This window comes from Hippocampus zosterae, chromosome 9 (assembly GCF_025434085.1).
Source record: "Hippocampus zosterae strain Florida chromosome 9, ASM2543408v3, whole genome shotgun sequence".
Classification (NCBI taxonomy): Eukaryota; Metazoa; Chordata; class Actinopteri; order Syngnathiformes; family Syngnathidae; genus Hippocampus; species Hippocampus zosterae.
In genome coordinates, this window is record NC_067459.1 from 8,755,563 (window position 1) to 8,768,529 (window position 12,967).

The following is a 12,967-nucleotide window of genomic DNA, read 5'->3' on the forward strand; positions in this document are numbered from 1 at the left end:
GATTCAGGTTTGAAAAAGAATGAAATTAAACGTTTAAATGGAAAATGTTCCAAAAATGATCACTGTTTTATTTTCAAAAACAAATTGACTCTCCAAGGCAAATGTAGTCCTCAAAAACAACAGTTAAAATAGGGCCGTGCTCCTTTGCATGGGTGGCAGACATTCTTATTCAAAAAAACAACACAAAAAAAAAGTTTTTTTTTTGGAGGCTGGGGCGGATTAATAAGATTTCCATCCATTTGAATTTGGAGATTTTGAGTGTTTTGGGCACTCTCATCAACAATTCAACTGGTATCTTAAGGCCCCACAGTGAGTGAGTGTGTGTGTGTGTGTGTGTGTGTGTGCGTGTGCGTGTGCGTGTGTGCGCGCGCGTGCACTCTAGGTATACTGTATATGTTTTCATTTTTCCACAGATAAATCATGACACTTAGTTAAAATAATTTCCAAGATCTGTCTACACGTGCCGTGTGCATGAAACATGGCAGTGTTAATATATTTTGAAGGACTTTAAAGTAGTCTTGTTTCCCCACAAATAAATAATTTTTCATAATCCAAATAATAGAGGTTAAAAAAAAACACGTGATGTGCATAAATGTGCTGGTATTATGGAGAAGGAAAAATGCATTCTGAAAAAAAAACAACTCTCCTAACGTCACGTGGTGATGACATCGACCGGCATGGTATCAAGGATGTGGCTCGTATTAGGACAAATGCATTTTGCCAATGATATTGAATAGTATTCGTGTAAGTAATTGATTTTATGTTACATACTTTGTAAAATCACCTTTACAGATGCCATGTGTGAAACTTCCATTTTCAAAGATAACACAGCTGTTTAAATAAGTTAAGTTGATCTTATTGATTAAATCATTTTATTCATGTTTTAAAGAGAAGGGTCTGAATAAGAAGAATCTCGAAAAAGTACGGAATTTTAAAATCACAAAGGTGAAGGAACCCTGACATGTAATAATCCCTGTTCTTTCTTAGCAATCGCAGAAAACTCAAATCAAAACCACCATTCAGTCCTCAATCCTCGGTTATTTATTGTGAAATTTTGATTTAAAATTATCGCAGTATGGGAATTTTCTGGTTGGGGCTATTTGATTACCCAGACTCCCTTTCTCCCCTCCTCCTGTGTCTGCTGCTGCATGTGACACGTATGTGCATGTCGCCTTACGATGTAGTGCATGTGTGAATCAGAATGAAGCTCGGTGTCTGGGGTCACATGTGTTGTGTCTACCCAAAGGTTGCTTAATATCAGGGGTCCGGTTGCTCAATCTCAGGGGTCCTCATTTCAGATTAATGACTCGTCAGATTATGAACAATATGGCCTTGAGGTGTGCTTCATGCAAAAATTGACAACAATTATGACTTCACTTTTCACTTCACTTCTGTGTAAGCATAGGTTAGTGGTAGACGACATCAGTGTCTGATTTATGGGTTATCCATTTTTATTGAACATTTTCACTTGTCACACAAGTGTAACAATTGGTTAGCAATCCTTGAGTACCACTTCAACCGGTGGGGGAAAAAAAACAGTAGCAACAATCTTGCCGGTGTTTCATGATCTGTGTGTGATTTTGTGTGTTGTACGCATGAGATTTTACAATGTGTTGTTTATTTTTGCTTTTCAACCTGCCATGTGTTTTCTTCTCTCCCACCCCATATTGCCTTTGTGTGCCTCAGTCATTGCTCGTCCCAGGGAAAAGTCCCGGTAAATACGGCCGGCGAGGCAGTGCCATAGGGATAGGAACAATAGAAGAGGTTCATGCTTATTTCTCCCTTCTTGTTCAGTGTGGTTTTTCTCCATTTGTGTGTGCTCAGATACTGCAGCTAAGGTATCTCCCGTGTAATGTGGCATTTTGACGGCTACCCTTGAATTTGCTTCTTTTTTTTTCTTCATTGCACCGTTGGTAATTTTGTACTCCAATTTAGACTGATAAAGATGATAGTATCAGATGCCCTCAAACAACTATTACCCTAGCCTAGCATGTTGTGCTCATGCATTGAGTCTGTCTGACTGTTATCTCCCCATGTGGCAGTCACTGATCATTCCTGGGAAAAGCCCCACCAGGAAAAAGTCAGGTCCCTTCAGTTCCCGCCGAAGCAGCGCCATTGGCATTGAGAACATCCAGGAGGTCCAAGAAAGAAGGTATCAATGACTCAGTTAGCTGCAATAATATCAATCGTTTTTCACAGAGGATAAATAATGTATGCCTGTTGCAAAGTTGGTTAATTGTTTGAAATACACAATGCATAGTTTTCTTTGTCTTATGTTTAATTTCACAGCAAATTTCAATTGGGAATCAATAGTACTATATCTTAAATTTGTGCTCACAAGTTAAACCCCATAAATTGGCCTTCTATATAATGTTTTGCAAACTGGTACAAAATCAGCTTCCATGTTTTCAGATCAGATGACATCTGATTCAATGGCATCTGATTCAAATCAGATGCCATGTTTTCTGTGCAGGCTGTGCCATGTAATTAGATGACATCAGGCTGGCACAGAGGGCTGTCATTGTCAAAATATTGACAGCTCCTTTCTTTTTTTTTTTAAATCTGGTGGCATCAATATTTTAGGTGGGGTGTTTATTTTTTTCAAATGAGCACAGCTGAGGCCACTATATGCTAAGATGTTTCACTTTTACATTTATATTCATTTGTCAAAGGACAACAAGCTTTTTGGATGTATGCAACAAATTGACAGAGGTGAGGCATTTATTGCTTTTGTGACAATGTCGCTCTGCAGCCGAGACGTGTCGCCATGCACCCAAAGGACATCCGACAGCAGCCACATCTCCCAGGAAAATAAATCAGACAACTCGTCCAATCACAGCTCTCCTGAGTTTACCCCTGCCAAGAACAGGTTGCCCTTCATTTTAGTGCCTCTCATAACGCTTTGATTAAGAATAATCAATCGCCCCAAATGGGGATCCATAGGAGTGGTCCGAGTAATGTAGGGCGTGTAGCTTGGTCATGTGTTGCAGGGCACCATCCATCCCAGAAGCTCAGGACCTTTCCCGCTCCTCCTCCAATGCCAGCAGCTTCGCCAGCGTTGTGGAAGAACACGAGGCCGACGATGATTACAACATGGGACCGGTGAGTGCCGTGAATGCCCTCTGGACCCAACATTAGGTCCATCTGCATGATGAACAGGGCGTGGACAAATGGATCATTTGTAGAAAAAAAATTATCGTGTGAAATTAATACCCTTCATATTTTTTTACATTTGTTGAAAATAATATGTGGATCAATTCATGAAATTATACATACATGACAAATAATACATAATAGTGCATTTCGCACCTCCCCGTAGGAAAGTGAGTCGGCCACGACGCCGCTCAAGAGAGACTCTCTGGACGATGGATCGCTCAGTATGAGTCATACGGGCATCATAGGTGAGTATGTATGTACTGTACTGGTACCGTTATGTATGATATATACTGTGCAGACATCATTGGTGTGTCAAGGTTAATGAAACTGTTTTATTTACTAATTGCAATACTGTAACATATGAATGAATATAGTACAGATATTCAACCAAATATCTATACAAAACTCTTGTTTTATGTTGAGAGGGACGAAATTTCATCTGTGCTGTATGTTGTACATACAGTACATTTGACAATAAAGTTCATCCAATCCAATCCAATATTTGTTGTTGTTCTTTTTGGTGATGTATTTGTTTGTGTGAACATGGACTCTTTGTGTTTTTCTGTGTTTTGTTTTCCCATCATAGTATTACAATTTACTGTATGTATATAATAGATCCTCGTTTTTTGTGATTAATCTGATCTAAAAAGTCTGACTAGAACCAACTCATATGAAAACTGAAATGTTTACTGTTAATCTAGTGTCCCACTGAAAAATGTAATATTTTTGATTGAGAATAACTAGCTTTACAGACAGAAATGATGGGGGGCATGTCAATGACTAATGAAATGACCAAATGAACATTTAAAATACTTTTACCATTGTTGAAGACTTTTCTTGTTGTATAGAAGACAATGAGGAAGGGAGTGATTGTTGATTGGAAAGGTATTTGCCTGGCCTTTCAATCCACCAACGCTAAATAGTGTCTATATTCCAGTGCTGTAACCCTTGAAGCAACAGACTGAAAACAAAAGGGTTGAGACAACGACCCTACATTCATTATCTATCTGCAAAGAACGACTACAAATAGTACCGTATTGATGAGCTGAGAGGTGTTGACAATAGAGAGAGTTTAGATCACAGAACAAATTAAACATGTCTCTCAAGGTCACACTGTATTCATTTGGAGGGGGGGCTTTTTTGTGTGTTTGATAAGCTTCACATCCTCCTTTGTCTCGACTCCAACATCAAAGCGATGGACCTAAGGGACCTGAGTCAAAAGCGACAGACGGCCGTTCCAGGTTGGAGCATAAGTCCTCGGTATAAAGACGACCAGTCCTTTTTATAAGTTGTTTTTTTTAATATGTCTACTGCTGACATTTAACTGTTGTTTGTGTTTTCACACAGAACTGTTAGCCCCACACCACTGACTCGCCGCATTCACGTCCATTATCAGGTTAGGTGCTGCTTTCTTCTTCATTCTCTTGACTCATTTCCTGTTTTATTTTACTTCCCCGTGCCTCCCTTAGTTGAGTAGTCGTTTGTAATTTCCAGTACGAGTACGGCTGGGCGATTATATGATGGTGATTAGTAATTGGGATCAATTTCAGGTCAATCACAATGATCAGCTGGAACATATTGATCAAAATTGGCAAAAATGTGCATCACAGGTAATTACAGTGGACCTTTTCTTGCGCCACTTTCGTTTGTACTGTGATGCAGAAAGTATTTGTCGCAGTATTTATTTTGCTTTATCTGTAAAACACAAAGGTGTCACAACGCTATTCTGAGATGCTGTGTGGCTGTTCAATAGTTCCCACCAGTGGCGGATGCTGGTCTGTCAAGGAGGGGAAGCTCAATTCTGGCCGACATTTTAAAATGTGTCCGTTTATATAAACGTGAATTCTACTCTCCGTTCCTTTTCAATAAAATTATCTGTGACCCTGTTATACCAACAAGATTGGCTCATTTTGATGTCAATCAAACTGGAACACATGCTCAGACAGATCATCCAATCTGATGCAGAAAAATTGAGCGTCCGGTACTCGCCCACTGCAACCCAGTCCCAGAGACGCCGAGCGTCCGTGGGCGGGACAAAAACCAGTTTATATCCAACGACTTCTCTCTGTTCAACGCATTGGGAATTTGGGACAACCTACCCTGAACTCTCGAGACGCTCGGGCAGTAGACGCTCAGCAGATAGTGATGGGAATTCCGGCTCCTTTAAGAGAGCCGGCTCTTTTGGATCGACTCCCTTAAAAGAGCCGGCTCTTTCGGCTCCCAAATGGCTCCTCAGTTTTTTTGTTGCTTAAATTAATTTAATACCAAAAATAACGTAATATTAGGTGTAAAATGAAGTACTAATGAAAAAAATAGACATTATATCAAATATTTATTATTTATATGGCTTTATTTATATTCTTCTGAACATACTCAACATGGAGTGCTACAAAAATAAAAACAAAGTACAAAAACCCATCTCAAAACAAGTCGTCAAAAAGTTCCAATCTCTGAATGTGTATATTTATAAGCTTTTAACTATTTACAGTAAAACAACATAAGTAAGCTTTGAATACCACACAACAAATTATAAATTAAAATTTGTAAAACAAAGAAAAAAAGCAGCATTCAGGTAAAGGTTTTAGCTTGTCTTTAGCGAAGATTGGCATGCATGAAGAAAAACCAAGTGCCTCAGCTTTGAGGGGTTGATCCTGTTCCTCCTCTCTGTTAACATTTGCCCTGTTTTGGAGAAGATTCTCTCTGAGGGGACAGATGTTGCGACAACACAAAATGGATGAAAATCCCTTGCAATCATTTTACCCAGTTCCTCGTCAATTGTGTTCTTTTTTGCTGGTTTTATAGCTTTTTGTATAAAGTGGGTCATAGAGCTCTGGGTTGTACATCTAGGCAGTTGTGACATTGCAGCAGCAACAGTTGCAGACACACTAGCACCTTCATTAATAGCTGGTTCCCTTGCTTGTCTTTTCTCTTCAAATTGTACTGATGGGTGGACATTTCTGATGTGCCTGTGCTGGATATTTGTGGAGCCTGATCTTTGGGATATTTTAACCTTGCACAGTCTACACGCTGCCTTTGAACTATCAATTAAATTGAAATGAGTCCATATTTCACTGCGTTTCCTATCCATTTTCTCACCTTTCCACTTTCCACCGTGTTGTTTTTTTTCCACTAACTAGCTCTCGTCTCCTCGTCTGTCTTGTTCGTGTGCTGCTCAGTTGTGCTGCTGTGTGTGTGTCTCTTCTTTAACCCCTCCCCCTTCTCTAAACTGCAGCGCGCGTGTGTGTGTGTAACCTGTAGCATATGGCCGTTTACCATACTGCTACACGATGTTACGGCAGTGTCGCAAAGCATTGGTGGGTTGGGTGACAACTGAGACCTGTGACATCAGTGGAATAAAAGACCGTTGAAAAAGCAAGTCGTGTCCTCACGTTTTTCGGACACAACATTTTGGCGACGAAGATGGACTTTAACGCAACTCCCCTCCACTCCCCTCGTTCCTTGCGCTCCCCGGTGAGCAACCAGTCCCGTGGCCCCGCTGGTATGACTCTCTTACAACATATCTGACGGCGATCGGACTAAACGAGGCAAGCGACGCACGGCTAACGGCTATGCTAGTGCACAGCTTGGGCGTCGTGGGGCAGCGCATTTTCCGTACTCTCGGACCCGCATGGACTTATGCAGATTGTGTCGCTTTATTGGCTGGACATTTCGCTGCTCCGCAGAGTGTGATAGTCCGGCGCATTACCTTTCGCCAACGACGGCAACACACGGGCGAGCCGGTACAACACTACATTGCCGATTTGCGGTGCTTAGCGGGCCTCTGCAAATTCGGCCTCTTGGAGGAGGAGATGATTCGGGACCAATTAGCGCAGCACACGACTGATCCCAAGCTCCGGGAGAAACTGTTACTGTCGCCGGACGACCTCCCGCTGTCGAAGGCTGTGGAAATGGCGTTCCAACTCGAGAATGCAGCACACTTAGCAGTGCGGCTTGCGAATCCAGACACACCCACCGCTTCACGCTCTCCTGCTCTGGCTCAGATTGTCGCTGCAACCGCTCAGCCCTCAGACTCCGCCTCCACCTACGACGGTGCCGAGGTAAATGTGGCCGGACGTCAAGGGGCCGCCACACGCAGACCTTGTGCCAACTGTGGCTCGGCCTCGCACCCCACGCGTGCGCCATCTTGCAAGGCCACTGGACAAAGATGCCAGCGCTGCGGGAAGATGAACCACTTCTCCAGGATGTGCCGCTCTGCTCCCACACCGACAAACCCCTCATCCCGCTCACCTGACCGGTCGGGCCTGACCACCATTCACTCCGTGGGCTCCGGCGCCAAGCCATTCAAGTGGTGCACAGTGCAACTGGACGGCGTGAGCTTGCCACTGCAGCCTCCAGGTCGCTGTTGAACATGTCCACAGTTAGACGCCTATTTCCCCGGCTCTCGATTAAGGCCAACGCCTAAGACTTGTTTGGCTATGGCCACGTGAAAATTGGCATGGTGGGCAGCGCCACCTTCACCGTGCGCTATGGCTGTAAAACTCTCCCTGCTTTCACCTTCCAAGTCTTCTGTCATGGCGCCAACCTCTTGGGCTTCGACTTGTTTTACGCACTCGGATTTTCCATCACGGACAACGTAGGCGCCGCAATTCTGACAGTGACTACATCCTGGCAGCACCGTTGGCCATCGCTCTTTACAGGTTTGGGCTGTCTCACTGCCTTCAACCATCAGCAACTCATTGATCCTACTGTGCCCCCCCGTGATCCAGCCTCTTCGCCGACTGCCCCTCGCCCTATGTGATGACATCTCGACCGAGCTACAGAAACTCCTCGATGCTGGCATCATTGAGCGGATTGACTCGTCCCCTTGGATCTCCAACCTGGTGGCAGCAAAGAAAAAGACAGGTGGTCTGCGACCCTGCGTTGACCTCAGAATGGCTAACAAGGCAGTGATTCCTGACAAATACCCACTGCCCACAGCGGAGGAGTTGGCTGCGAAGTTCTATGGGTCCACGGTGTTCACAAAACTGGACCTGCGCCAAGGGTATCTACAGGTTCCCCTGCACCCTGACAGTCGTAACATTACAGCCTTTGTGACCCACATGGGAGTTTTCCGCTACACCCGCATGCCCTTCGGCCTCAGCTCTGCCCCCAGCTGTTTTCAAAAGATCATGGCCACCATCTTCGCAAGCATCCCGGGGGTGGTTGTTTACCTGGATGACATTGTAGTACACGGTGCGACGTATGACCTGCATGATGACCGCCTCTCCAAGGTGCTCGATGTGCTGGCGAGCCACAACCTCACCCTGAATGGGGAGAAGTGCATCTTTTCGGCATCGGCTATTGAGTTTGTGGGATTTCGCCTGACTGCCGATGGCCTGAGTCCACTACACTGCAACGTCGATGCAGTATTGCGCCTGCCAGAGCCCTCGTGCCCCACAGAACTGTCCACCTTTCTGGGCATGACGGCTTTTTACTTGCGCTTCCTCCCCAACTACTCTGATACGACGGCGCCACTGCGTGCCCTCCTAAAGCAGGACGCCTTGTGGTCGTGGACGCCGGTATGCTCAGCAGCCGTTTGCCGGATCAAGACACAGCTCACCTCCCCACCAGTACTCGCCCATTTTGACTTGGAAAGCCCAACGTTCGTGACCTGTGACGCATCCAACACTGCGGTTGGGGCTGTGCTGTCTCAGCTCCATCACGGGACGGAGCGCCCGGTAGCCTTTGCGTCAAGGTCACTCACTTCTGCTGAGCAGAAGTACTCTGTTGGGGAGAGGGAGGCTCTGGCTTGTGTTTGGGCATGTGAGAGGTGGCACATGTAATTGTATGGCCGACACTTTACACTCCGCACCGACCATAAGGCTCTCACAGCCTTATCAGCTACAACCGGGTCAGGTTACAAGCTTACAATTTCACCACCCAGTTCACACCAGGTAGGGACAACGTGGTGGCGGATTTGCTTTCCCGGGGCACGCCCAGTCCCGCACCGGACACAGACCATGACACCTTGGAACAAGGTTTGATCCTCCATCTCCACACACCCCTCGAAGCTGCCGTCTCACTGCAAGACCTTCAGGCAGCATCCGCCGTAGACCCAACACTAACCAAGCTCCGGACCTTCATCCGTGAGGGCTTGCCCGCAAAGATCTCAGAGGAACTTGCACCTTTTCACCGGGTGAAGGGTGAGCTTTCTTGTTGGAACGATGTCTGTGTGGCTAGGGGGCTCTGCACACTAGTTCCTGTCACCTTGAGGCCTTGCATCCTGACCATGGTTCACGAGGGTCATCTGGGTATCGTGAGGGTCAAGCAACGCTGCAGGGGCCTGGTCTGGTGGCCAGGTATTGACAACGATGTGGAGACCATGGTCAAGGACTGTTCAGCGTGCCTCACAAGTGGCAAGACTGACCCCCCCCCCCCCCCCCCTGCAACCCGTGGCGTGGCCGGCCGGCCCATGGACTCATATCCAGGTCGACATTTGCGGTGAACTCCATGCCATGCCTCATCACCAGCGTTTCTTCCTGGTGGCATACGACCTCCACTCAAAATGGCCCGAGGTTCTGGCTGCTGGGTCTATCACAACCGAGGTCGTCACGGGCTTCCTATCCTCTCTTTTTGCACGATGGGGCATGCCTGACATTATCACGACGGATAATGGGCCTCAGTTCATCTCAGCTGACTTTGCAGCTTTCACGGGAGCGAGGGGGATAAAGCACATCAGGACCGCCTTGTATCACCCCCAGGCCAACGGGGGCGTAGAGAGATTCAACCAAACCCTCAAGAATGGACTAAGAGCACACCTGGCAGATGGCCTTCCCTTCTCTTCCGCACTACAGGGCACTCTGTTGCATTACAGAGCAACACCTCATGCCACGACTGGCACCTCCCCAGCTTTCCTTATGCTGGGACGCGAATTGCAGCTGCCCCTTGATCGCCTCCGTCCTCCAACAAGAGCCACTCCAGCATCAGCATTCTCTCCAGCCAGCAGGGTGGCCAATGAGCAGCAGCGGATGAGGCGGCGATTTGATGAGAAGCACCGGGCGAAGCAACCCGCACTTAGGGTGTCAGATTGGGTCCGCATTCGCCGGCCCGGCCGTTCACACAAACTGGACTCATTCTGGACAGCGCCTGTCCAGATTACTGTTCAACTTGGACTAGCCACCTTCCGTCTGGCCGACGCGTCACGTTGGCACACCAGCCGCCTCAGGAGAGTGGCATCACCTACTCCTTTGAATGAAAGACCTGTAGCAGATCTGGACCTCTCCGACAGGGACTACGATTTTCCTACTGCTTGTCCTGGGACACCGGTGAGGCGCCTTCAAGAACATGGTGAACCAGCTGTGCCCGAGGGACCGGGGCCTCGTCCAGCTCGGGTCCGCCTCCGACCTCGTTATTTAGACGACTACGTGACTGAGTTCTAGCTAGTGCTTAGCCTGTTGCGTGGCACTGTGTACATACATCTACTGATGCCTAGTCTGGACACATCATCAGTGATGTTCCTGGATTCACTGGACGTTTCGGGTCTTTCAACTATCAGACGCCCTCCTCCAGGTGACCCAGCCGGGGTTGATCAAGTCCCGGCTTGTGTCCAGACAGCTAGCTAGCTACCATGACTCCATGGATCTCCTCTTTTGAGCCACAGCCATCTTGAGGCTCTTTCTGCCGCTTCAGTGGTATTCCGGATGGCTCTCCTTTTCCTCTCTCCATTGATGCCTAAGCTACAGTAGGCTCTGGCCAAGGAACGGGCTGCGAATCCTCTGCAACCAACCTCCACAGGGAAACACCTTGCTCTCCAACCAGCCAGCTGGCAGTCGCTGACCAGTCCTGCGTACTTGGAGAGCTTCCTCTCAAAGGCTTCTTCCAAGCGATCTTCCCACGGCACTGTCAGCTCCAGCAGCACTGCTTGTTTGGTGGACTCCGATACGAGGACAATGTCAGGTCGTAGGGTGGTAACTGCAATATGGCTGGGGAACTTCAGCTTTTTTTCAAGATCCACCAACAACTGCCAGTCTCTTGCAGATGTCAGGATGCCTGCAGATGATGTTCTGCTGGCCGCGGTTGGCTTGTCCCCAGCTCTGACAAAGGCGATGGTTTTGTTGGAGGGGCGGAACTGTTTAGCCCATGCCAGCCCTGCGGTAATGGCTTCCGCGATAGTCTTAAGGACTTGATCATGCCTCCACCTGTACCGTCCATCTCCAAGTGCCCTTGTGCAGCCACTGAGGATGTGTTCCAGGGTTCCTCGCTTGGAGCACAGTGGGCATGCCGGTGTCTCTGCTATGCCCCATGTGTGCAGATTTGATGGGCTTGGGAGCACATCATAAACTGCCTGGATGAGGAATTTAATGCGTTGCGGCTCTGCTTTCCAAAGCTCTGCCCAGGTCACTTTCCTCTCAACCGCGTTCTCCCATCTTGTCCAAGCACCCTGTTGTTTCATTCCCACAGCCTTGCAGGTTCTTGTGTCCTCCACTGCTGGTCTCACCTCATCCTGGACAAGACGTCGCCCCTCCTTCCCCTTGATGTTCAGCTGGGGAGATGGAAAGGATCCTAGCCCAGCTCGACCTCGTGTGACCACTCCAGTCAAGCACCTGTGCCGGAGCCTTGCATCTGCCTCTTCAACCGCTTCCTCTGCCCTCCATTTCCTGCCAGTCCTGACTTGGATCCCAGCCTTAGCCACCTTCGGATCTCTTGAGTCCCTGTATTGAACCACTTCTCTGGCTCTGGTGACCTTAAATTCCTCCTCCAAGGATTTGAAGGGCAGTTGCAGTTTGTTGCTGTTTCCGTAGAGAGCGATGCTGCTCAGGCTCTTTGGAAGTCCTAGCCATCTCCGGAGGTGGCTGCTGACCTTCCTCTCTAAGGTCTCAATTGTCGAGATGGGGACGGAGTAGACCAGGAGGGGCCACAGGATCCTGGGAAGAATGCCGTGCTGGTATACCCAGGCTTTAAACTTCCCCGGTAGGCCTGACTTGTCCACTGATTTCAGCCAGCCATCCAACTCCGTGCATGTCGACTGGATAGATTTTGTGTCTCTCAGAGAGCAGTCGAAAACCTTCCCTAGGCTCTTGACCGGCTTCTCTGAGATTGATGGAATGGCTGTGCCTGAGATGGTGAACCGGAACTTGTTTTCCACCTTCCCTTTCCTTAGCACCATAGATCTTGATTTGCACTCTGCACTCTGGCTCAGCAGATTTTGTGAGCATGTTCATGGCTAGCGAGAACAGTGTCACAGAGATTGTACACCCTGTGATGATGCCGATCTCCACCTTGTGCCAACTGGATGTCATTGCTCCTGAAGAGATCCTCATCCTGAAATTGCTGTAATAATCAGCGATGAGATCTCTGCATCTGCTGGGTACATGATGCTTTATCAGAGTGAGCTGGACGAGCTTGTGTGGAATGGAGCCGAATGCATTTGCCAGGTCAAGCCACAGCACTGATAGGTTACCTTTGTTCTCTCTGGCCTCCCGAATAAGCTGTGTGACCACACCGGTATGTTCCAAACATCCTGAAATTCCTGAGATGCCACCTTTCTGGACAGATGTATCGATGTAGGAGTTCTTTGCCAGGTAGGTACACAGCCGCTTGGAAACAACACTGAAGAAAACCTTTGCCTCAACACACAGCAGGGAGATGATGCAGAACTGGTCTAGCTGAGTGGAGTTTTCCTCCTTCGGGATCCATACCCCTTCAGCCATTCTCCATTGTTCAGGGATCCTTCCCCTTCTCCAGAAGACTCGCAGGATTGTCCACAGACGCAGCAGGAGTTTGGGACAGTTCTTGTACACTTTGTATGAAGTGCCACTCGGTCCTGGAGCAGAGCTCGCCCTTGCTCTGCGGACAACCTCCCTGACTTCCT

General features: G+C 47.7%; 1 protein-coding gene across 6 annotated transcripts in view; it reads left to right on the top strand.

Annotated features, from left to right (window-relative positions):
* rap1gapb (RAP1 GTPase activating protein b) overlaps nucleotides 1-12,967 on the top strand; it is a 131,770-nt gene that overhangs the window by 114,982 nt on the left and 3,821 nt on the right. For 4 of the 6 annotated variants that reach the window (XM_052075111.1, XM_052075113.1, XM_052075110.1 and 1 more), the window contains 7 exons: nucleotides 1,687-1,764; nucleotides 2,043-2,152; nucleotides 2,753-2,869; nucleotides 2,973-3,102; nucleotides 3,320-3,401; nucleotides 4,313-4,416; nucleotides 4,504-4,552. In XM_052075111.1, coding sequence (XP_051931071.1) covers nucleotides 1,687-1,764; nucleotides 2,043-2,152; nucleotides 2,753-2,869; nucleotides 2,973-3,102; nucleotides 3,320-3,401; nucleotides 4,313-4,416; nucleotides 4,504-4,512 — 630 coding nt within the window. In that variant the 3' untranslated portion in view covers nucleotides 4,513-4,552. The remainder of the gene's footprint in view (nucleotides 1-1,686; nucleotides 1,765-2,042; nucleotides 2,153-2,752; nucleotides 2,870-2,972; nucleotides 3,103-3,319; nucleotides 3,402-4,312; nucleotides 4,417-4,503; nucleotides 4,553-12,967) is intronic. The other 2 variants (XM_052075109.1, XM_052075108.1) reach the window with 2 other exon arrangements.